This window comes from Hemiscyllium ocellatum, chromosome 28 (genome assembly GCF_020745735.1).
Source record: "Hemiscyllium ocellatum isolate sHemOce1 chromosome 28, sHemOce1.pat.X.cur, whole genome shotgun sequence".
Classification (NCBI taxonomy): Eukaryota; Metazoa; Chordata; class Chondrichthyes; order Orectolobiformes; family Hemiscylliidae; genus Hemiscyllium; species Hemiscyllium ocellatum.
In genome coordinates this window covers 30,467,006-30,489,946 of record NC_083428.1, presented here as the reverse complement: position 1 = coordinate 30,489,946, position 22,941 = coordinate 30,467,006, and the positions used below count along the sequence as shown (strand labels likewise).

Sequence of the window (22,941 nt, the reverse complement as noted above, 5' to 3'; positions counted from 1 at the left end):
GCTCTTCTGAGGGTCGGCGTGAACTTATTGGGCCAAATGGCCTGTTTTCACTGTCTAGGGATTCTATTTTACACCTGAAAAGTTGACTTCACCTCCTGATGCTACCTAGCTTGCTGTGTTCTCCCAGTCTCCTGCTTGCCAGCTGAGTTTCTTTGGCAGTTCACTTTGATTATAATATAGTTGCCATTCCCAGATGTTCCTTATTTTTACTCTATCTACTCTGGTTCATTTCTTTTTTAAAAATATTTTGGCACTCCTGTTGCATATTTCTAAATTACTTCCTTGCCAGCTTCATCTACACTTCATTGATTTGTTTATATTCTCTCCCTTCTGTTTAGTGTTTAAGTGGATTTAGTTTCTTATATTCCCTTCCAATTGGTCATCACTATTAGCAAAGCTGTTGTAACCTCTATTTACACTTTCAAGACAGTCACACCCTGGTTAGGTTACAGATTTCCTATTACAATATTTCCTATTCAGTCATCAGAAATCGTGTCAAATACCTTGAAATCCATACATGTCTACCACTATCTTCAATTTTCTTTTTGCTAAACAGCTTAAAGAAAAAACACCATATAGCTCAAGATATCTCCACTGTTCAATATTAATTAACAGCAACTCAATTATTATGGCTGCTCCTTTTATCCTATGATTTGAGAAAAATATTTCAGCCTTGATTTAATAATGCAGCATTCATATCTGGAGATAATTCCAAAGATTCACAACCCTTTGAACAACTTCTTCATCTTAGTCCCAAACAGTCTTCTTAACCTGATACTGTTATCTCATGTTCTAGATTCCCCAGGAGAGTGTGATCTTTAGCTACTCCATTAAGTCCTTTCAGAATCTTTTGTTTAATGTGATCAGCAAAAAAAAAGTCTACCTCCAACTCTTATCCCATCTTTGAATCCTCCAAACATCTTACTGAATGCTTCTTGCAAAGTATACATCTACTTTATCTTGCTTGATCCTTAAAGTCATTTCCCTATTTTTAGATTGTAGATTGATCATTTTATGACTGAGTCCATTAAATTTCTTTAGATTCCAGAATTTTTTAGACAACTCATAGCAAGTTAAATAACTTGTGCTTCCCTATTTTCTCTCTCCTTTTCTTGAGCAGTAGTTAACTTCCAGTACTTTGGGGCCAATATGGGAAATTTTGAAGTGTAACTAACCATCTTTGTTTTCCACCATGACAACAAAATTTGTTTTCAGCATCTCTATTTTCTCATTCCTTAAAATTTCTATGGTTTCTGTCTCAAGTTGAAATGTTTACTTTAATATCCTTGTAAAAATCTCTGGCAACAATAATTGAAAGTCTGGGAAAGAACAGGCCAAGATGGAGAAGGACTAGATAAATGGACATCAGAAACTAGACAAAGGAGTAGGACACAAAAGTGGGCCTTTGTGGACTACGGCTAATGTGAATGGATGGAAAGAAGCTCTTATTTCTGGCCTGTTTACTGCCTTATTCTGTTCTTTAAATTTTCCATTTTTTGAAAGCAACTTTTTGGTCAACCTTTTGCTGGTTTCTAAAACTTTACTCCTCAAACTTACCATTAGGATATAATTTCATTAAAACGTAAATTTCAATAAGCATGAGTCCAAACACAACAGATAACTTAAGAACTTTAATTGTAACTTTATACAGATTAATCTTTCTTTGCAGCCGCCTTTCTCATTGCTGCCAGCACATTGCTGAGTTCTTCTCTCTTCCTCTTTGCACGGATGTGAGTACCAACCTGAAAAACAAGCACTCATTAGTGTTCTGCTACCCCTAATGATAGAAAAATTAACTCAGTGATTTGCAATGAAGCATGCAATTTTTAAAAATTCCTTCCACTATACTGATGTATAAAACAGCAGCAGTCTGCTTGCCTTGCTAATATTTAGGTTCAGCTTTAATACTGCACAAGTTGCTTTTAAAAAAAAATACTTGGCTAATTCCTCACCTTCAAGGCAGGAGACTGACAATCAAACAAAGTCACCCACTTGCAACTTGTGCATTTCCTTTATGAAATACATCCTCACTTTTTGATTCGAATCACTTAAATATCACAAACAAACATACACCTAAAATATTAGGATAAGCTGTCAATCAACACTGATATACTTTTCGTCTGACACAAGTTTGTCCTAAAGAGAGTACATATTGGCATTTTAGAGCTACTAACATTACTATTGTTTGTTATCCTTCACTAAAGACTACCATCAACAAGAATCTGTTAAGCTATCACCATCAACTGGCAGCCTTCAAGTTTTTTTATGTTAGCTCGAGATGGAATTTACAAAGAGCAGACAAAATTAATACATTCAAAAGTGGATAAATAACCAGGCTGGATGGAAAGATTACATCTTATTCATACTTGCTCTCAGCACAAGTTGTTACTTACTCTCTTTTTGATGAATTTGAGTGCACGCTTGTCTTTAGAGACTTTCAGCAACTCCATTGCACGCCTTTCATAGGGAGCAAAACCACAGACCTCACGGATTAGATCTCTGACAAACTTGGTGTGCTTAGTTAGGCGCTAAGGAAATAGAGATTAAACCAAGAGTTAAGAGAATTCAGGATTTCAACAATTGTCAATAATGTTCAGGTGCAATTCTAGATGTCCACTAAAAACAGTAGTATTCTTCAGGTTATTCCTGGTTCCATGTCCAAGGACAGAAACAGGAGGATGGTGGAGGTAAGTATGTGGCTACAGAAATGGTCCAGGAAAGGAAGGATTTAGTTGTGGAGAGAAGGGATTGCTCCTAGTCAGAAGGGCTGCGCCTCTGTAGCACTAGGTCAAATATATTTAAGGCAATGTTTACTAGTGTTGTGGGGCTTTAAACTAGTTTGACAGGGAGTAGAAGCTAAATTTAGATTCAGAGACATGATAAGCAAAATTGAAAAGGAAATAACAGCTGAAAATTATGGACAAAACTAGTTGCACAATGATTGCATTTATCTACAACATCAATCTAGTGATGAAGGCAAATGGAGTAGTATAGAGATAGATATGGAAGTAGGATTACTGAAACAGGTCTTGACAGTACAAAAAAAGTGGCAACTCAATATTCCTGACATGATTTTGAGACACGACAGAGAAAGATAAAGTGACATGGTGTAATTTCAGTTGGAGCAGCCATTGTGATGGAGGTGAAACAATATGATAGGAAAAACACAGAACAAAAACAGACAGACAATCATGCTGCTGGGAATGTACTGAAAGATCCCAAACAGTTAAGTGGAGGTAGAAAAGCAAATAAGTGGACAAATTGAGTTTATTTACATTATAAAATGCATTTAAATGAATCCTTAGCCAGGATCTAGCAAGACCAAATGGAAAGTCCGGGTTTAGTTTTAGGGATTAATCTAGAAATTGCAAAGAGGTATCAGTAGGAAGTCATTTTCTAGATTAGCGGTGATCATAATTCAGTCTGAGTAAATATGGAAAAGGTCAGCCAAAGGAAGAAAGTTAGCTTGAGATGGAATTTACAAAGAGCAAACAAAATTAATACATTCAAAAGTGGATCAATAAGTAGGCTAGATGGAAAGATTACATCTTATTACTACTAGCTCTTTCTCCATGTTTATCACAGACAGTATTTCAGCTGCATTACCCTGTCTTTTATAAAGATGAATACAAAGGCAAATACAATGTCTGGGCTTACCTTTATTTTGATTGCAAATATTCATAAGTAAAATCAAAAAAAGGCCTGACTAGTATGTGAAAAACAAGAAAAAATACGTAGGACCAATTAAGGGACCAAAAGGTAACAGCACAGAAACAGGCCCTTCAGTCCATTTCATCCACACCAACCAAAGTTTCCCCAAACTGAATGAGTCACATTTCCCTGTATTTGGCCCATATCCCCAAAACTTTTCCCATTTATGTATCTGTCCAATGTATTTTAAAAATGTTGTAACTGTACCTGCATCTATCACTTTCTCTGGCAGTTCATTCCACACATGAACCACCTAGAGAGAAAAGTTGCACCTCAAGTCTCTTAAATCTTTCTCCTATCACCTTAAAAATATGACAGCTAGTTTTGAACTTCCCCCATCCTGGGGAAAACCCCTTTGCTATTCATCTTATCTATGCCCTCCTGATTTTATAAACCTCTAATGTCACTCCTCAACCTCCTCTACCCTGGTGAAGAGAGCGAGGCCCATCCTATCCTTAGAACACAAACCCTCCAGTCTGAAAACATCCTGGTAAATCTTTTCTGAACCCTCTCCAATTTAATTATATCCTTCTTATAGCAAGGTGACCAGAACTGTACTCCAAAAGAGGCCTCAACATCCTGTACAATCTCAACTCTTATACTCAGAATAATGAAGACAAATATGTTAAACACCTTAATGTACTTTCAAAGAACTTGTACCTGAACCCCAAGGTCTCTGTTCAAAACCACTCACAACACTACGGTCAACTGTACAAAGTCCTGCCTGGTTTGTTTTAACCAAAATGCAGTACCTCACATTTATCTCCACCATTTATTAGATCAGTGGCCAGAACTTAAAAGGTGCTAAGGAGCTTTAAGAGAGCAGGGGCTTCAGCTCCTGTGGACATCAGACAAGCTGCAATTGTTCTCCTTACGGCAGAAAAGCTCGAGGAGTCAGACAGAAATATTCAAAATTTTGAGTGAATAGGAGAAAGTAGGAATGGAAATGATAACAGAAAGACAGATTCAAATTAACTGACAAAAGAACTAGTGGGAGAATTTTTTTTATATAATGCAGTGAATTATCTATTATTCACTCATGGGATGTGGGTGTTGCTGTCTCGGCCCAGCATTCATTGCCTGCCCCTAGATGCCTTTGAGGTGGTGGTGATGAACGCAGCAGTCCACGTACTGTAGGTAGACCCACAATATTGTCTGGGAGAGAATTCCAGAATTTGACCTAGCAACACTGAAGAACAGTGGTATATTTCCAAGTCAGAATGAGAAGAGGCTTGATAGGTTGTGATGTTCCATATATCTGCTGTTAACCTTGTCATTCGTGATGCATTTAAAAGGCGCTTTGGAGAATCTCTGTAGTGCATCTAGTAGATGGTACAAGGAGTGACCGTGGAAAATGACGGATGGGGCGTGAATTAAGTCAGGTTGGAATTGTCTTGCTTAGTGCGTACAGGATGTATCTGGGTGGTTTTCCACATTGTCAGGTGTTGCAGCTGTACTGAAACAACTTGGCTAGGTGAGTAGCAACTTCAGTGGCAAGTCTTCAGGAATATTCCAGCCTGTAGTCTTTCCAATATCCAGTACATCCAGCCATTCCTTGATATCACATGGAGTAAACTGAATTGGGTGGACTAGCATCTGTGATGCTGTGTATGACTGGAGGAGACCAAAATGGATCATCCACTTCGTGCTTCAACCGAAGCCTTTTCAATTGATATGCTAGGCTTATCCCCTCCCCCACCAAACTGAAATCAACATTGAGGATGGAGCCTTTTCCTTCAGTGAGTTGTTTAATTGTTCACCACCATTCACAACCGGATGTGGCAGGACTGCAGACCTTAGATCTGATCCATTGATTGTGGAGTCATTTATGTCTGTCTATCACTGGCATGCAAGTAGATCAGTGTTGTAATTTCAGCAAGTTGAGACCTCATCTTTGGTATACCTGGTGCTGATCCTGGCATGCCTTTCTGCATTGTTCATGAAATCAGGCTTGATGGTGGTGGTTGAGTTGGGGATACGCTGGGTCGTGAGGCTGCAGATTGTGGTGGAGTACATTTCTGCTGCTGTTGATGGCCCACAGTGCCTCACGTGTGCCCAGTGTGGAAATGCGCGATCTGTTGGAAGTATGTCCCATTTAGCAGGGTGATGGCGCTACACACAGTAGAAGTTATTCCCAAATGTGAAGGCAGGACTTCATCTCCACAAGGACTGAGGGGTTGTCACTCTTATCGATTCTATTATGGTCAGATGCATCTGCAGCAGACAGATTGGTGAGGATAAGGTCAAGTACGTTTTTGCCTCACCACCTGCCACAGATGCAGTCTAGCAGCAATCTCCTTTAGGACCCGACCAGCTCGATCAGTAGTGCTGCTGCCCAAACCATTGTGTTCAACACTTAAATCCTCATCCAAAGTACATTCTACAGCTTACCAAGCTCGATGATTCCCAAGTATTGGCCAATGTCATTCATCAGCCAAGTGAGGATGGCAACTGGAAATCAGATTTCCTTGTCCATGTTTGACCCGATGCAGTAAGATTTCATGGGGTCAATGTTAAGAACTCCCAGGGCATCTCCCTCCCACCTGAATTAGAGAGAGCAAGAGAATTTGAGAGAGAGGGAAATGTAGAGACTTACAATTCAAGAGGATATGGCAAAATTACAGGGCAACTATTTGGATAATGATATCCAGAGTGGGACAGAAAGGGACACTACATTTAAACATAAATAAAGCAGATAGGGTCAATGGGAAAGTAATAGTAAAAAGAAAAAAAAGACTTTCTTTGAATAGGAATAGTATTCAGAACAAAACAGATAATTATCAGCATAAATACAGGTTAATGGATATGATCTTCTAGCCAATAGAGACATGATAACAAGGAGATCAAACTGGGAAATAAATATTCAGGGGTAGGAAACTTTTTGAAAAGGATAGATAGGAAGAAAAGGATGATGGGGTAGCATTTTTGATACAGGATGGAATAACAAGATCTGGTCTTGGATCAGAAGATCTTGAATCCATGAGTGGAAGTTAGAAATAAAAAGAGAGGGAAAGAAGATACTACTAGTAGTAGTAGTCGTCATCTATAGGCCCCCGAGCAGTAGCTGTTCAGTAGAACAGAGAATCAATCAGGATTGAACAAGGGCTTGTCAAAAGCAGTACTTTAATCTTGGGTGACTTTAATCTTCATGTAGATTGGGATGGTCAAATTGGCAGAGATAGCAATGAGGAAAAATTCATAGTGCATTTAAAACACAGTTTCCTGGATGAACCAAAGGGCCTTTGGTCATTGATAGAGTATCAATGACTTTATAACAATATGCTGTGGATTCAAATAGGGAATCAAACTATTTTGGATCTGGTAATCTAGCATGAGGAAGGTTTAATAATTAATGGCAGGATAAAACGTCACCTCAAAAACTGCAACCATAACGTGGTAGAATTTAGCAATTAATTTAAAAGGGGAGAAACTTGGGTCAGAAACAGCTGTGTTGAGCTTAAATAAGACTAATTGCAAAGGAATGAGGGCACACCTGACCGGAGTAGATTGAATAAAGACTTCAAAGACAACGGAGGGTCAATGGCAGACATTTAAGAAAATAGTTTGTGACTCACAACAAAGATAGGAAGGACTCCTGGAAGCCAAATCAACCAGGAAGTTAAGGATAGCATCAGATTGTGTGCGTTTTCTTTTAATGTGGCCAATATTATTGGTAAGCCAGAGGTTTAGGAGTTTTAAAAACCAATAAAAAAACCCCACCAAAAAAAAATTGAGGGTAAACTTGAAAGTAATATCAAGATGGACAGCAAGTAATTCTTTAAATATATGAAAAGGAAGAGAGAACCCAAAGTGAAGATAAGCCCTTTAGTGAGTGAGGCTGGGGTAAAAGTAATAGAGAATCAGGCAATGGCAGAGTTAAATAAATGCTTTGCTTCAGTCTTTAATGGAAGACACTAATAACATCCCAAAATTACAAAGTATTCAAACAGCAAAAGGACAAGAAACAGTACAACTATCACCAGAGAATAAATGCTAGGGAAGCTCATGAAGCTAAAACCAGTAAGTCCACTGAGATGGGATGCAAAATAGGATATTAAAGGAAGTGTCTCAAGAGATTGTGGACGTACTGTACTAATTTTCCAGGAATATCTAGGTTCTAGAAATGCCCCAGAGGATTGGAAAACTGCCAATCTACCTTCATTTAGCAAGGGAAGGAGTTAAGGAAAGCCAGCATCCAAGTTCATCAAGTAACAGGGAAGGCAAAAAGAAATATTGGCCTTTATTTCAAAGAAAATAAAAAGTAGAGGCTTTGCTAAAATTATCCAAAGCACTAGTCAGTCAACAGCCGGACAACTCAACAGTTGTGGGCCCCTTATCAAGGCAAAAATATACAGGCTGTCCAGAAAAGTTTCACTACGCTGGTATCACATCTGTCGAGACTACTTTATGGAGGCAGGTGAGTTGTTTGAACCTGTACTCATGGAATGTAGAGGAAGGAGATAATGTTACTGAAACATACACAATTATTAGAGGATTTGATAGGGTAGATAGGAAAAAGTTGTGTTTTTCCTTGCGTCTGGCACCAAAGGTCACATCACAGAATCAGAAGTCACAAACAGTTATGAGGTGGAACTTCTCAGAGGGAGGGCAGTCAATCTGTGAAAGTCATGACCACACCGAGGCAGGGTGAATTATATTAAAGGCTGAGGTAGACATTTTTAATGCAAGGAAATCAAGGATTATGGGTAAAAGGTAGGAAAGTGGAGTGAGGATTATCAGATCTGTCATAATCTCACTGAGTGAAGGATCAGACTTGATGGAACAAATGGCCTACTTCTGCTCAACTTGTGAGCCAAGATACAAGATGTGGTCGTCATTATTAATGGATATTATGGTCTGTAAAAAAAAATTATCCTTTGGTAAAGGGAGATTATGAAATATTGACAGGATAAGTACACTAATAGAGGCATAATTCTTAGCATCCTTGAAAGAGGATATTATCTCAAAGTACAACAGAACCTTGATCAGTTGAGCCAATGGGCTGGAGTGGAAGATGGAGTTTAATTTACATAAGGTGTTGCATTTTGATAAGGCAAACTAGAGCAGGACTTATACACTTAATGGTAGGGCCCTGGAGCTTGTTGCCAAACAAAGAGACATAGGGGTGCAGGTGCATAGCTCCTTGAAAGCAGAGTCACAGGTAGATAGGGTGGTGAAGGTAGTGTTTTATATGCTTGGGTTCATTGTCAGTGCACTGAGTATAAGTTAGGATGTCATGTATGGCTGTATAGGTTATCAGTGTAGGCACTTTTAGAATACAGTGTATAATTCTGGTCATTCTTCTATCGGCGAGTAACACTGGCCAAATAAGGAGAGGCTAGTCAGCCCAGGCTTGGTTATGGGCAAGTTACTGGAAAACAAATTCTAAGACCACATAAACCTGTTAGAAGCAGAAATTAAGGACAGTTAGGATGGATCTCAAAGGATGGCAATGCTGGACTAATTTGTCTGATCTTTGTTTAAAAAAAAAGTTACAAATGAGGGTAAGTGAAGGTGCTCAATATAGTCCACATGGAATTCAGCAAGCTTTTTGCTAAGATTCCACAGAGAAGACTAGCCATAAAATTAAAAACATATGGGATCCAAGCAAGGGTTAAAATGTTTTATTTTTCTTGCTTTGGTTTTCAAGGGCTCCTTCATTATCAGATATCATCACAGAGTAACATTACCTTCTGCATTTATAACGATATATTCTCAAAAGCAAAATTAAAATTCAACAATACTCTCCATCTCCACTAAAAAGTTAGAAGCTACAATACAACAGGTGAACATTAATTTTGAAACATCACATGATTAAATAGGCACAAGATAACCAAGCATGACTTCAACCTGTGGCATTCTCACTTCATCTGGTCACTTCCTCCAGTCTTGCTGCTCTTGGCAGACTTGCCCACTGCCAGCATTCAACTTTCATACTTCCCTAATCCTAGTCTGCTTCCCACTTGCGTTTGTTGCTTATAGTTCAGAGTGAACTCTCCAAATTTCAACTGCTCCAGCTAGGAGTGCAAGTTTTCTCTGATTAATCTCACCCATGGTGGAGTTTTCCAAGGTGATTTTGCCACAATTAGGGCAAATTAAGCTTACGCCCATTTGGGTTCTGCGCATGGTTCACAAGTCCCCGAAGTCCTTTTAGTTTGCACCAAGCCAATAACAGGAACAATCTTTAGGACTATTGCCATTATGAAAACATTACCATCTAATTTCAAAAGGACCATCTTAAGAATTTTTTCAAAACTCTTCAGAAAATTCATGTGGTTGGATAGATGGTTGCCAATCCTGAAAAAATAACATCCATGCATTTGAAAATCTCATAGGTCATTTATCTAGATGCGTTTTACTTACCCCTCTTCGTCGGCACTGTCTTGGCCCAGTCTCATTCTTGGTAACAGGGTGACCTTTGCGCAGGCCAACTGCCATAGGATAGCGGATTGCCATTTCTATACAGAAAAATTAGAGCAGGGATATGTAGTAGTTAGCACATTTGAATAAGTATAAAGTGAAGATTTAATCTGATAAACTACAGCACATGTGCGCAAATTCCATGGACACCTCATGTGGTACTGAGGGCTTGCTGCAGTCTACTGGATGTTACATTTGATGTGTAGGTGAACATGAAAACTTGTCAGAGCAGGGAGCTCTACCACGTACTAACAAACATTCATCCCTCAACCCAAAATCTTTTGAGAGATCAAATGCACAAACTGGCATCTATCAAAGACAGTGGCTTCCACTTCAAACACATCCTTGGTCTCTCTATTCCTACATACACACACGCGAGGTGGAACACTTGGATCAACTTCATAATAATAAATCAGAATCCCTACTCTTCAGATAGAAGCCATTTGGCCCAAGTCTGCACTAACCCTCTGAAAAGCATCCCACCCACATTTACCATAAGTCCACCTATCTACACAACCTAAGCACTATGAGACAATTTAGCATGACCAATCCACCTAAACTGTACATCTTTGTACTGTAGGAGGAAACAGGAATGCCCAGCAGAAATCCACGTAGTCATGGGGAGAACGTGAAAACTCCACATAGACAATCTTATATGATTGTCTTCGAATCTATATCTCAAGCACTGGAAAGCAGCAGTACTAACCACTGTGCCATGCTGAATTGCAGACCAGATCAGTTCAATAGGATCTCTGCTGAGTGCACAAGACTCCTAAAGCACTGCACTAAGGACTAGCTTAGATTATCTACCAAGTCTTCAAAAATGAGGCTTCAATCCATAATAGTCAACTCAGTGATGACAGAAATACTTTTCCTTCACTCATAGTTGGAACTGAGCAGAGCGTGCCTGTGATGATCTTCTAACTTTTATATTTGTTATTTCTATACAGAAAAATCAGAGCAGGGACATGTAGTAGTTAACACATTTGAATAAGTATAAAGTGAAGATTTAATCTGAAAGTATATCTACTTTCAGTCTTTAACACATCCCTAAAATCATCCCATTTAACCCCCACCCATGCCTTCAATATTCCTGTCATATTCGATCTATTAAGTGGAAATTATTTAAAACTCTGCTGCCTGCTCCTATCATCAAAGATATCACTTGTTATCCTTCAGGCTTATAGTGGCTATTATTTTGCAACGCTTCGTCACGGTTTGCAAACCCTTTCACACACTTGCTTGTGAAAACACAAGCCCCTCAATTCTACAAGATTCCATCCTTACTTGTAACGACTTCAGCTCTATCTTGAGCCGTCCACATTGCAAACTCTAAATGTCGCCACAAACCTCGTTCCTCCTTTCAGACACCCCCTCAAACGTTCTTTGACCAATCAATTTATCATTGTCTCCCAACGTATTTCATTGATTTACGCGCGGCACACAGTTGGACCAGAATTTAGCAGCAGTGGTCAATGCTCTGGTTTGCAAACGCAGAACGGGGTCTCTGCGGAAATTTCCGGAGCCGTTAGTAACAGCACCCATGCCCAGTTAAATGAGGGCCTTTAGTAAATGACTGGGTTATTCGGAAGTATCACATAGAGCAGCACAGAGCCCAAAGTTCTCATTACGCTGCGTAAAGATCTCCTCTAGATATCCGTAAATGACAATTCGGCATAAAATATTCAGTCCAACAGCCACAAAAGATGCAGTTCTGTCCATTCCTACGTAAAAGGAGCCATCCAACCCCAAGATGGTTGAGATAACAACTAGATTGAATTTGATCTAACCAGCATTTATCTCTGTACCTGTAGCTCAGTTATGGCGACGGTAAGGAAAGACTGGAGCAGAGAGAATGCTGGGATACCAGGCCTTCCTCCCAGAGCCGCCTTGAATCACGTGACTCAGCTCAGACTGTGACGAAGGTCATGAAGCCATGTTGGGTTTTTGATATTTGTGTTTTGTTAAGCCTATCTCACTTAATTTACATACACTGTTTATTTGAGAAATGAGTTTTGATTGCAATAGGTTAAAAATCAAATTGTTGTTGCTGACAGTTGAAATGAGCAAAAATCTGTTGGTTTTTCAATTAATTATATAAATTTAATCACATCATTTTATATTTTCATAGAACTAAACGAGAGAATTCCTGATTAACATTACACAATTGGAAATATTTTTTAAAATAATTAGGTTGGAGAACTTTTATTTGTCTACGTCTGCTTGAGTGAGATCCATTGTATTGTTTTGATGGTTTCAAGTTCCCTTTGTAAGCAGGGTTGGCATCCAAAAATGTAAAAGGCTTATTTCTCACTGGCACACTCCCTTGATTTTGGAGGCTTTAACTGTGTGGGCAGGCCAAAATATGGTTATTTTGCTATTCTAATTTAGTGTGAGACTGTATGGCTTAAACTGTGTAACCTAAACCAAGACATTGTTTGCTTCAGGCTTTTCTATTTTTTCTGTACTTGTATTTTTTTCTGTTAAAGGATATCTTTGCAAATTAGTTTAAATTATTTGCTTCAGACTTTTGTGTCTTTCTGTATTGGTTTCCTTCTGTTAGAGGATATTTTTGCAAGTTAGTTTATATTAAGATCTGTATGCAGAACTGAATAAAACTCAAAACAAATTAATGCATTTCAGAATTAAGGAATTGGTAAGAAAGTACTTGGAGTACTGGCACTGATTACATGTTTTCTAATCATTCCGAACAGAAATGTTATTCCCACCTCAGCAGCAGGTGGGACATGAACCAGACCCTTCTGGCTCTGAGGTAGGGATACTACCAGACTGCCACAAGAGTCCCACTGTGGTCAATTTAAGTCTTTTTTTGTTGTTTAGAAAGGACATACTGTAATTGAATTAGTAGCAGTGTAGAGAATGTTTGCTCACAAGATGCTTGGGTAGAAAGTTGTCTCATGAGGAAAGGTTGGACTTGTATCCACTGGAATGCAGAAGAATGAGATGGTTTTAAAGAAACATCCAAGAAGACTTGACCGGTGATGGTGAAAATTTGTTTTGCTTTCTGGAAACTGTTACAGTGAGGTGTTTTTAGAAATGTGATCCTTGACTTTATAAGTAGAATATTTCAAAAAGCAATCATGTTATGCTGAAATTTTATAAAGAGTTCTCCATTTTAGTGAGATGAGGTTTTTTTCCAAGGGTTTTTAAATCTGTGGAAATCTCTTCCAGAGAGAGCAGTTGAGGAAGCTTAATTGAATATTTTTAATGCCAACTGAGACAAATTCTTGATTGATGATGGAGTTAAAGGGTGTGTCTGCATGGGTTACAGACAGGTGCTCCAGTTTCCTCCCAGAGTCCAAAGATAGTATGCTTTCCTTTATTGGTCAGAGCATTGAGTACAGGAGTTGGGAGGTCATCTTGTGGCAGTATAGGACATTGGTTTGGCCACTTTTGGAATATTGCATGCAATTCTGGTCTCCCTGCTGAACAAAGGATGTTGTGAAACTTGAAAGAGTTCAGAAAAATTTACAAGGATGTTGCCAAAGTTGGAGGGTTTGAGCTATACAGAGAGGCTGAATCAGCTGGGGCTGTTTTCCCTGGAGTGTCGGAGGCTGAGAAGTGACCTTATAGAGGTTTGTAAAATCATGAGGGGCACGAATAATGTAAATAGACATGGTCTTTTCCCTGGATTGGGGGAATCCAGAACTAGAGGGCATAGCTTTAGGCTGAGAGGGGAAAGATTTAAAAGGAATGTAAGCGGCAACTTTTTCACGCAGAGGGTGGTGCGTGTATGGAATGAGCTGCCAGTGAAGTGGTGGAGGCTGGTACAGTTACAACTTTTAAAGGACATCTGGATGGGTACATGAATATGAAGGGTTTAGAGGGATATGGGCCAAGTGCTGACAAATGGGACTAGATTAATTTAAGATGTCTGGTCAGCATGGATGAGTTGGACCAAAGGGTCTGTTTCCATTCTTGTACATCTCTATGACGGTATGTATTTTGTGCACATTAAATGGATTGTCCTTACTAAATTGCCCTGTAGTGTCCAAGGATGTGCAGACTAAGTGGGTTAGTCATGGTAAATGCAGGTTATGGGGATACGGTTTGAGGCATGGTCTGAGAAGGATGCTGTTCAGAGGGTCATGCAGACTTGATGGGCTGAATGGCTTCTTTCCTCACTGTAAGTATTCTATAATGTAGACAATAGATAGGAAAGTAGAGATGAGGCCAAAATCAGATTACTTGTGATCTTATTGAATGGAGAAGCAGCTCTAGAGACGAAATGGCCTACTCATGCTCCTAATGCCTATGTTTATATGAACATCAATGTGGTAGCTGGAATTGAGTCTAATACAGCAGCTAAGTTGGACTAACCAGTGTTTTATAAAATTTCAGCATAACATGATTGCTTTTTGAAAAATTCTACTTATAAAGTCACGGATCACATTTCTAAAAACACCTTTGGGCAACACAGTGCCTCACCGCACCAGGGACCAGAATTCAATTCCACCCTCGGGCAACTATTTGTGTGAACTTTGCACATCCTACCCTGTCTGTGTGGATTTCCTCTGGATGCTCTGGTGTCCTCCCACAGCACAGAGATGTGCGGGTTAGGCCATGCTAAATTGCCCATAGTGTCCACAATGTGCAGGTTGGGTGGGTTAGCCATGGAAAACGCAGAGTTACAGGGATAGGTCTGGATGGGATGCTCTTCAGAGGTTCAGTGTGGACTCGATGGGTTGAATGGCCTGCTTCCACACTGTAAGGGATTCTATGATTCTCAGTGCTCAGCCAACTTCAAATAGATATGTCCACCGAATCTTGGGTCTTTTTTCATCTCAACTTCTGTGAGATTTTGGGTTCAGAAGTCAAAGATAGATAATAATGAACCAAAGTCAATGATTTTAAAACTGACAGATTAGCCAAGTAGAAAGGAAAAATATACAACCCATGACATCTTGACAGTGATTCACTGATATCAAAGGACAAAAGGCAGTGGCACAAAATGTGTTGCTCTCTCTGCCTGAGGAAGGAGCGGGGCTTGTGGTTGCATATAAACCTGTTGGACTATAACTCAGGATGAAGGGCTTTTGCCCAAAATGTTGCTTTTCTTGCTCCTCGGATGCAGCTTGACCTGCTGTGCTTTTCCAGCACCACTCTAATTTTGACTACAACCCAGTGTTGTGTGATTTTTGACGATCTCAGTATTGTAATGGCATTGTAATTGTAAACATAAAGGGGCATGTAAGTGCAAGAAGACTCCTGACAACTTTTCCAAAATGTAGTGACATCAATACCAGGTGCATGGTTTTTGTGACCTTTTCTCTATTTTAGGAGTTGTTTGTGCTTTTCTAGAAAGAGGAAAGATTATGCTGCACCAGCTTTTTCTTAACAGTTCTGTTTTCAACGCTGAAATTATTATTGAGTCTGTATTTCTTACATCTCACCTTTAAACTTGTACTGTTTCATTTGTGTTGCCTTTTATGCCAAATGTCATTTCACCAGTCCATGTTCTTTGGAAATTTGTTGCTCTCTTCCTCATTGTTTACTATATTTCAAAGTTTCATAACATCTGCAAATGTAGAAATTTGCATTTTCCCATTATTTAACATAGAAACTAGTTAAATACTTTTCATTGAGCTGTAAGTTTATAAATAGTTTTACAAACATTATTTTCCCCTTTCTAGTTCGTAATAGAATTAACTGATCTTACTTTGCAATAACCATTTTCTTTGCCTAAAGATACCACAATCTGTGTTGCCAAGGTGCTCAGCCTCAACTTGCATTCAAATATTGATGTGCTATGGATGTCACTGTACATGTTTGTACCAGTACTTTTCCACTCCTCAAGTCTGACTTTCATCCAGGCTGTCAGAAAAAGTCATTCTACTTGAGCCCTGAAACTACTTGGTATAGAACAGCTTTTAAATCATGATATTAAGAATGGCATAACCCAGACTACTTTACAAGCAGTTCACTAGTTGTTGAAATGTAGTCGTTGTTATAATGTAGATATTACTAAGTGATGTAACTAGACATTAGCAGGCAATTAATCTTTCCTTATTTTAGAACATGTGACTGCTGTATTACCATTGATGTGACTCTTCTGATGGCCTAATATGCAAAGGTATCAAGATGAAAAGAGCAGAGGTTGGAAATATTGTGCTACGTTAGGCCAGTAGTTCTCAACATGCTGACCCAAAATGTTAGCCACTGAACTACAACACCATGGCCAAGTTTATACAAGAGAACAGACCAAAAGCCTCCTCTCTATCACTCACATGATGTCACACAACAGGTCAGCTCCTCCATGCATGGCATAAGCTTGACCAACAATATTGTTTTATGAGCAAGATTTATATTACTTTACAACATATAAATGCAAGACTGGATTTTCAAATCGTTATGTGCTGAAAACGAAGATGAACTGCTGCATGTAGAATCCAATTAGAGACTGAAGCTCTTCAGCTTAGAGCCAGGTATCACCTCTTGGAAATCCTATCAAAATAACAATATACTTCCCATTAATTTTGCTGAGTTTTATTGAAATGGCAAACAAAAGCAGATGGGATAGGTGATCCATGTTCATAGGTGCTCAGACAAAAATGTTTGAGAACCACTGAACTAACATCAAAGTCCTATCATTTGTCTGGGCTAGGAGGGCAGGGAGCAGAGTATGGATTGGCAGTAAAAAGTACTCCTAGGTCTTTCTCCTGGTCATCACAATGGTCCAATGACATACCACAGGAATCAGTGCTGGATCCTTATTGTTCATGATATACAAATGATGTAGATGAGAGTGCGCGGGGAATGATAAGTAAGTTTTCAGATGACAAAGATTGGTGGTTACTCATGAGAAATAAGATCCTAGATTATAGGAAGATATAGACAGTTGATAAAATGACATAAACTATATGAGCAGGGAGGTTATGCTGGAGCCATACAAAACTTTGGTTAGCTCACAGCTGAAGTACTGGATGCAGTTCTGGTCATCACACTGTAGGAAGGAGGCGATTGCACTGGGAGATGTGCAGAGGATATTCACCAGGATGCTGGCTGGTTAGTGTTTTGCTTTGAAGACAATTTGGATTGACATTTTTTGGAACAGGGTGGGGAAACTTAATTGAGGTGCATAAACAGGATAGATAGAAAGCAGCTATTCACCTTAGTTGAGGGGTCAATAAGAAGGGAGCATAATTTTAAGGTGAAAAGTGGAAGGTATAGAGGGGATTTGAGGAATTTATTTTCATGTAAAGGGTGGTTGGAATCTGGAATGCACTGCCTGGGAGGGTAGTAGAGTTGAGAAACCTTGCAAAGTTAACAAGTTTCTGAATGAGCACTTGAAATGTCGTAACATTCAAGTCTATAGGCCAAGTTTTGGAAAGTGGAATTAATGTAGATTGGTTGGAAAAGACTTGATAGGCCAAAGGTCCACTTCTGTACTACGTGACTATGAAGTGGCTAGTTTTGAAAATGCATCAGTGAAAACAGGATATTGCTAGGCCTTGACCCCAAGACAATTAGCACATCTGTTTAGCAGAAATACCAGAGGGTTAACAATTAAAAATATACATCAGCAACTGTCAGTAACAAATGGAGAAAGGTAAGGATTGATAAAAGAATATTTTATATCTACAGCAAACTTTTGGTTTTTTGCCACAAGAAGTTCCTCCAAAGCTAGAAACCACAAGTAAAAGATTTTTATGTTCACAAATTTTTATTTTAGGATGTTCATTACTAGTCAGTGCCAAACCACATGAAATTGACAAAATATTAACTATACTGACCACCAGAGGGCCACAGATGTACTTTATATTCAAAACAAAATGGGTGAACTTCTTTGCAAACATTCCCTTTTTAGGATAAGTTTCCAACAATGATTTCGAATGCGACAAGCTCACTTTTTTTAAAAAAAGGGACTCCTGATATAATAAAACTAAGCATTGTTTCAGCAAATAGAGTAAATAACATTCCAATTTAAAAGGAAATATACTATATCGTGAGATATATTACCTTCACCTTTTTAAAAAATTGCTCCTCAATTTTTCCAGTCTTCCTAATCTGAAGGTGTTGACGCTTGCGGTTTCAGGGCGTGTGCAATGTTTGAACATCAACGGTACACGGTAGGTTACAGACGGAAAGATTCTGTTATCATGCTGGAGCTATAGAAGCATTTTTAAATTTTCATAATATTTTCCCCCTATCCCTGTCACACTCCTTTTTAAAATCTCGTCAATATTGAATTGAACCAGGCCAAACGGCGATTTCCCTCCTCTTTTCCAACTGTTGTTTCCACCCATTATAGTTTCTCCAGAAGACATCTGAATTGATCACTAGATATTTGGACAACTCCTTCCAAGCTTTTCTGGAACTAACTTGGGTACGAAGAAAGTTGTAATGAAATTGTGACTCCTAAACATGCACCCACTTTGTTGTTCTGATTTTAGCTAGGTTCGTCGCTTATACTGGATCACATTAAATGGATAATACAAAGGACGAATGCAGAACAAAATTGAAGCTGATGCTTGATTCCTTATTCTGTGCTGTATCTCAAAAATAAGTTACGTACGCGGAGCACCCAATTCTTGACAGTTTGTGAATAATGCATTTTAAAGATACGGGGTCAACGCATACAAACTGCAACATCGTGTTCGTTCCAGCACATTGTAACTATTTCCACAAAACAATTTATAACTTGAACGTCAAAGGATGAGAGGCGACCTGATAGAAATCGACAACATTATGGGAGAAATGGGTAGTCAGTCATTTTGGCAGGGTTCTAATGTCAATTACTAGGGAACATAGGTTTTAGGTAAAAGGTGATATCAGTGGAAGTTTGTTTTTACACAGAATGAGGTAAGTGACTGGAATGCACTGCCAGATAAGGCTGATACAACAGCAACGTTTAAGAGGCAACTTGACACATACATGAATAAGCAGGGGATACAAACAGCAGAGAAATAAAAGGTATTAAGTTAGAAAGGTATTATGTGTAGGTGCAGTCGGGTGGGCTGAAGGACCTGTTCCTTTGCAGTATACTTTTTTTTGTAGTGAAGACTGAACAATAATGCATTCACCCCAGTAAATTACAGTACAAGTAGGCAAGTGAGTCTTTAGAAAATCACAAATAGACTAAAATTCTCAAAAGTTAAATTATAAATCTCGACAAAAAAACTTGTCAGAACTGTGCACAGATTTCATTTTTAAAAAACTTCAAAATCAAAGTTCCCTAGTGGTTGATAAGGAGCTGTTGATTACTAGTTTGTGGGGAGGAAGAAAAACTCATTGTTAACGTGTGGTTTCTGCTCTGTCGCTTTCTGTTTTGGTCCAACTTTTTCAGTAATTAAATTCTTAGGAATCCAATGACTTATTGGTTGCATCCTCACTTCTGATCTGGTTTGATTTTAATAAAGTGAGTTGTCCCAGCACTGTGGACACTGTGATACAAAACTTGACACAACAAGCACACTTTTAAGAGCTTCACAAATACAAATTAAAGTGATAGTTTAAAATAAAACAACAAAACTAAAATAACTTGCAGTTACTAGCATGTATAAATTATCTTTTTATTTTCCACTGCTTGGTCAGTCATTTGGTTCACACCAGGGAATTGGGATTAAGTATGAAGATTGGGCCACGTAATAAGTATTGACAAAGGTACAATTTCAAGATTTTATAACTACACTCCAAGACTTGAGTGCTCATTCCAGTGTAGCAGTGATGCAAGTGTATGGTACCTCAGACAGTACCATATTTACGATGAGATTTTAAATTGAGGTTGTAATGTATTTTTATTTCAGTTTGAGCAGCTGTAATATTTTGCTTTTTACAACTCCAGGCCATAGTTTGAGGTTTTAGTGACTGCAAAATATCTGTTTTTTTGAGAAGTTCAGCAGGGTATTTTTCATTTACTTAATTCAAAAGCAAAATACTAGGTGTTTGACATCTGAAATAAAAGCAGATAATACTCAAATGGCCTGGCAGCATCCATGAATAAACAGTGTTAGTACATGGTCAGTGACTTTTCATATGGGAATTCCACTCCCACCAAGTAATTCTAGCATTCTCTGGTTTTATTTCCCTTTTGTCTGTCATTGCACAGGTGATTCATAATCATTCAAAGTTGCAAGAAAAAACAATAATCAGTAGAACCGATCTGTGTTCCTCTAGTTTACCATTTTTGTGCTTTTTCTATAGGACATGTTCAATTTAACAAGATTAATTTCAATTCGAATAGTGCTATCACTAATGCAATATGCTAGAATTACATAAGTGAATTTAACTAATTTCAAGTGAAATGACATCAAGGAACAATTATTTTGATCTCCTGAAAAGTTATTGCAGTCAAATGTTCCAATTTTAAAAAGTCAAATTTTAAAAAATGGAAAAATGGATTTCAGTGGTTGAGAAAATTAGTGGCACCAGCTCAAATAGATTGTGTTATTGATAACCAGTTGTAACTTATCATACATATTGGAGATTGCACCTACATGACAAAGGGCATCGTGGGCGGCACGGTGGCACAGTGGTTAGCACTGCTGCCTCGCAGCGCCTGAGACCCGGGTTCAATTCCCGCCTCAGGCGACTGACTGTGTGGAGTTTGCACATTCTCCCCGTGTCTGCGTGGGTTTCCTCCGGGTGCTCCGGTTTCCTCCCACAGTCCAAAGATGTGCGGGTCAGGTGAATTGGCCATGCTAAATTGCCCGTAGTGTTAGGTAAGGGGTAAATGTAGGGGTATGGGTGGGTTTCGCTTTGGTGGGTCGGTGTGGACTTGTTGGGCCGAAGGGCCTGTTTCCACACTGTAAGTCTAATCTAATCTAAAAAAAATGGACAAATCAAAACAATGAGATTTGATTTAATGTATATTTGCTATTTTTGTGATTATGTCATGATCATAGCCCGACCAACAGTTAAACTGTATGACTAAAGACATCATTTAGATGCTGACTATAGAGAGAGTTAAAGGAAGATTGATGTAGTTTGTAAATCTAATTTGCCACAAATATCAAATTTAAAATGTTATTCCCTTTGCAGGCTTCGTCTAATAAGCCAGAGGTGATAGACAACTTTTTTTTTCTGGTGTGGACAAACTAAGAGATGGGAGGTTAGGAAGAAATAATCACAGAATTGTTATTTGTAGGAAGTCATTCTGTCAATCTTGTGTACAGCAGCTCTCTGAACAACAAAGGTGTTCCAGAAAGATTAGGTAAGGGAGGGGGAACTCGGTTAAAAAGAACAGATATCCTAAATTAATCTAGTCCCGTTGGCCAGCACTTGGCCCATAAGCCTCCAAACCCTTCCCTATTCAGATACCCATCCAGATGCCTTTTAAATGTTGTAATTGTACCAGCTCCCACCACTTCCTCCGGCAGTGCATTCCATACACCCACCACCCTGTGAGTGAAAAAGTTACCCCTTCGGAACATTTTAAATCCTTCCCTTCTCCACCCTCAACCTATGATCTCTAGTTCCGGAGTTCAGAATGAGCTGAAAGTAACTAATCGGTGGCGAATTGAATTTATTCCGTGTAGAAGAAAATTTTAAAACTTCGATTTCACCTTTTGCATTATATGAAAAAGGGACTGATTAGCAACGGGGATTACTTCATAATTTTTATTTAAAAGGGGGAATTACCAACAACCAGTACTTTAAAGCTGGCGATTTTTAATATTTAATTTTTCCCTTACAAAAAAATACTTGTTTGATCAGATAATGACCTCACCTCCCTCTCAAACTGCACATTAATCCCGAGACAATTCCTTCAATCCGTTGCGGTTTGTCGAGGCGCGCCAAAATTTGAAAACCGCGCTTTCCGTTAGGGCGCGGGCAGCCGTGGGGTGAGCGCTGCACAGATGATTGACAATTAACCGCCTGCACAAGAGCCAATCAGTGCTGGAGGCGAGCTGCAACTCCGGTTCTGGGCTCCGTGTACAAGCACGCTGGGATTTGTAGTCCACTTGGCTTCAATCCTCGGTCCCAGAATGTAAACCAAATTATCAGAGAGTGTTCATCGGTGTAGATAAAGCAGGAAACCGGACATCGCTACTTGAGGCTGGTTGTTAATGTCCTGAGAAACAGTCAAAAGGGTGGGCTTTTATCGGACTACAATTCCCGGTCTGCGTGGTATCTACTTCCTTCCGTCGTCCACTCCCCTGGCGGAGCGCCGCATGATAAGGGCGCCATTTTCTAGTTCATTGAATAAAAGGGATTTGGAAGCACAGGTTTTTGCGGATCGGTACGAGCCTAAATTTTTATTGAGTAGGTAGTTAGCAAGGAATTTTAACCATGTCAACTACACCGGCCCAGAAACACACCCGGGCCAGTGGGGCCCAAACGCCTCTGAGTCCGACTCGAATTACTCGAATCCAGGAAAAAGAAGAGTTGAAGAATCTCAATGACCGCCTTGCCGTTTACATCGACAAGGTGCGTTCCTTGGAGTGCGAAAATAGCGTTCTGCAATTTAAGATCTCCGAAAAAGAAGAGGTGACGACCCGTGAGCTGACCGGCATCAAGGCCATGTATGAGACGGAGCTGGCCGACACTCGACGGTTGCTAGACGAAACAGCGAGGGAAAAGGCGAAGCTGCAGATCGAACTGGGCAAGAGTAAAACGGAGCTGGACGAACTCAGTAAAAAGTAAAGTAGTATATGTTATACCCACGTTTTAATATAAACCTGACTGATTTGTTCATAAATTGTTTGTTTATATTGATTGTGAAGCTGCGTTTTCACACGTGCCCTTTTTCCATGTTGGTTGTTAAGTTTCAGTTGTCAATCTATTCAACGCCTCTTTTTGGAGGGAGATAATTGAGTCAATGTATCTGTAAAACCTTTGATTTTCGTG

The 22,941-nt window shown here is 39.2% G+C and overlaps 2 protein-coding genes and 1 long non-coding RNA gene across 3 annotated transcripts in view; 1 reads left to right on the top strand and 2 right to left on the bottom strand.

Moving 5' to 3' along the window:
• Positions 1–1,618: 1,618 nt before the first annotated feature.
• rpl36 (ribosomal protein L36) lies at positions 1,619–12,021 on the bottom strand. The gene is made up of 4 exons (XM_060846081.1): positions 11,940–12,021; positions 10,075–10,169; positions 2,394–2,528; positions 1,619–1,742 (listed from the first exon to the last, which is right to left on the bottom strand). Exons 2-4 carry the CDS (start codon positions 10,165–10,167, stop codon positions 1,653–1,655), a joined length of 318 nt encoding a protein of 105 aa, XP_060702064.1. The 5' UTR covers positions 10,168–10,169; positions 11,940–12,021; the 3' UTR covers positions 1,619–1,652.
• Positions 12,022–16,524: 4,503 nt separating this feature from the next.
• On the bottom strand, positions 16,525–22,271 carry LOC132828892 (uncharacterized). The gene is made up of 3 exons (XR_009646173.1): positions 21,821–22,271; positions 18,112–18,260; positions 16,525–16,596 (listed from the first exon to the last, which is right to left on the bottom strand). It is a non-coding gene; the product is annotated as an uncharacterized LOC132828892 (long non-coding RNA).
• The window catches only part of lmnb2 (lamin B2), a 33,483-nt gene continuing 32,804 nt past the window's right edge, over positions 22,263–22,941 (top strand). The window contains exon 1 of the mRNA XM_060846080.1: positions 22,263–22,733. Within this exon, the coding sequence (XP_060702063.1) occupies positions 22,384–22,733 (350 nt within the window). The 5' untranslated portion in view covers positions 22,263–22,383. The remainder of the gene's footprint in view (positions 22,734–22,941) is intronic.

Coding starts and splice junctions, on each gene's coding strand:
- rpl36 (XM_060846081.1), bottom strand. CDS start 10,167: ATGGCAATCCGCTATCCTATGGCAGTTGGCCTGCGCAAAGGTCACCCT. Junction 2,529..10,074: donor GACAGTGCCGACGAAGAGGG/GTAAGTAAAACG, acceptor CTATTTCCTTAG/CGCCTAACTAAGCACACCAA. Junction 1,743..2,393: donor TCAAATTCATCAAAAAGAGA/GTAAGTAACAAC, acceptor CTTGTTTTTCAG/GTTGGTACTCACATCCGTGC.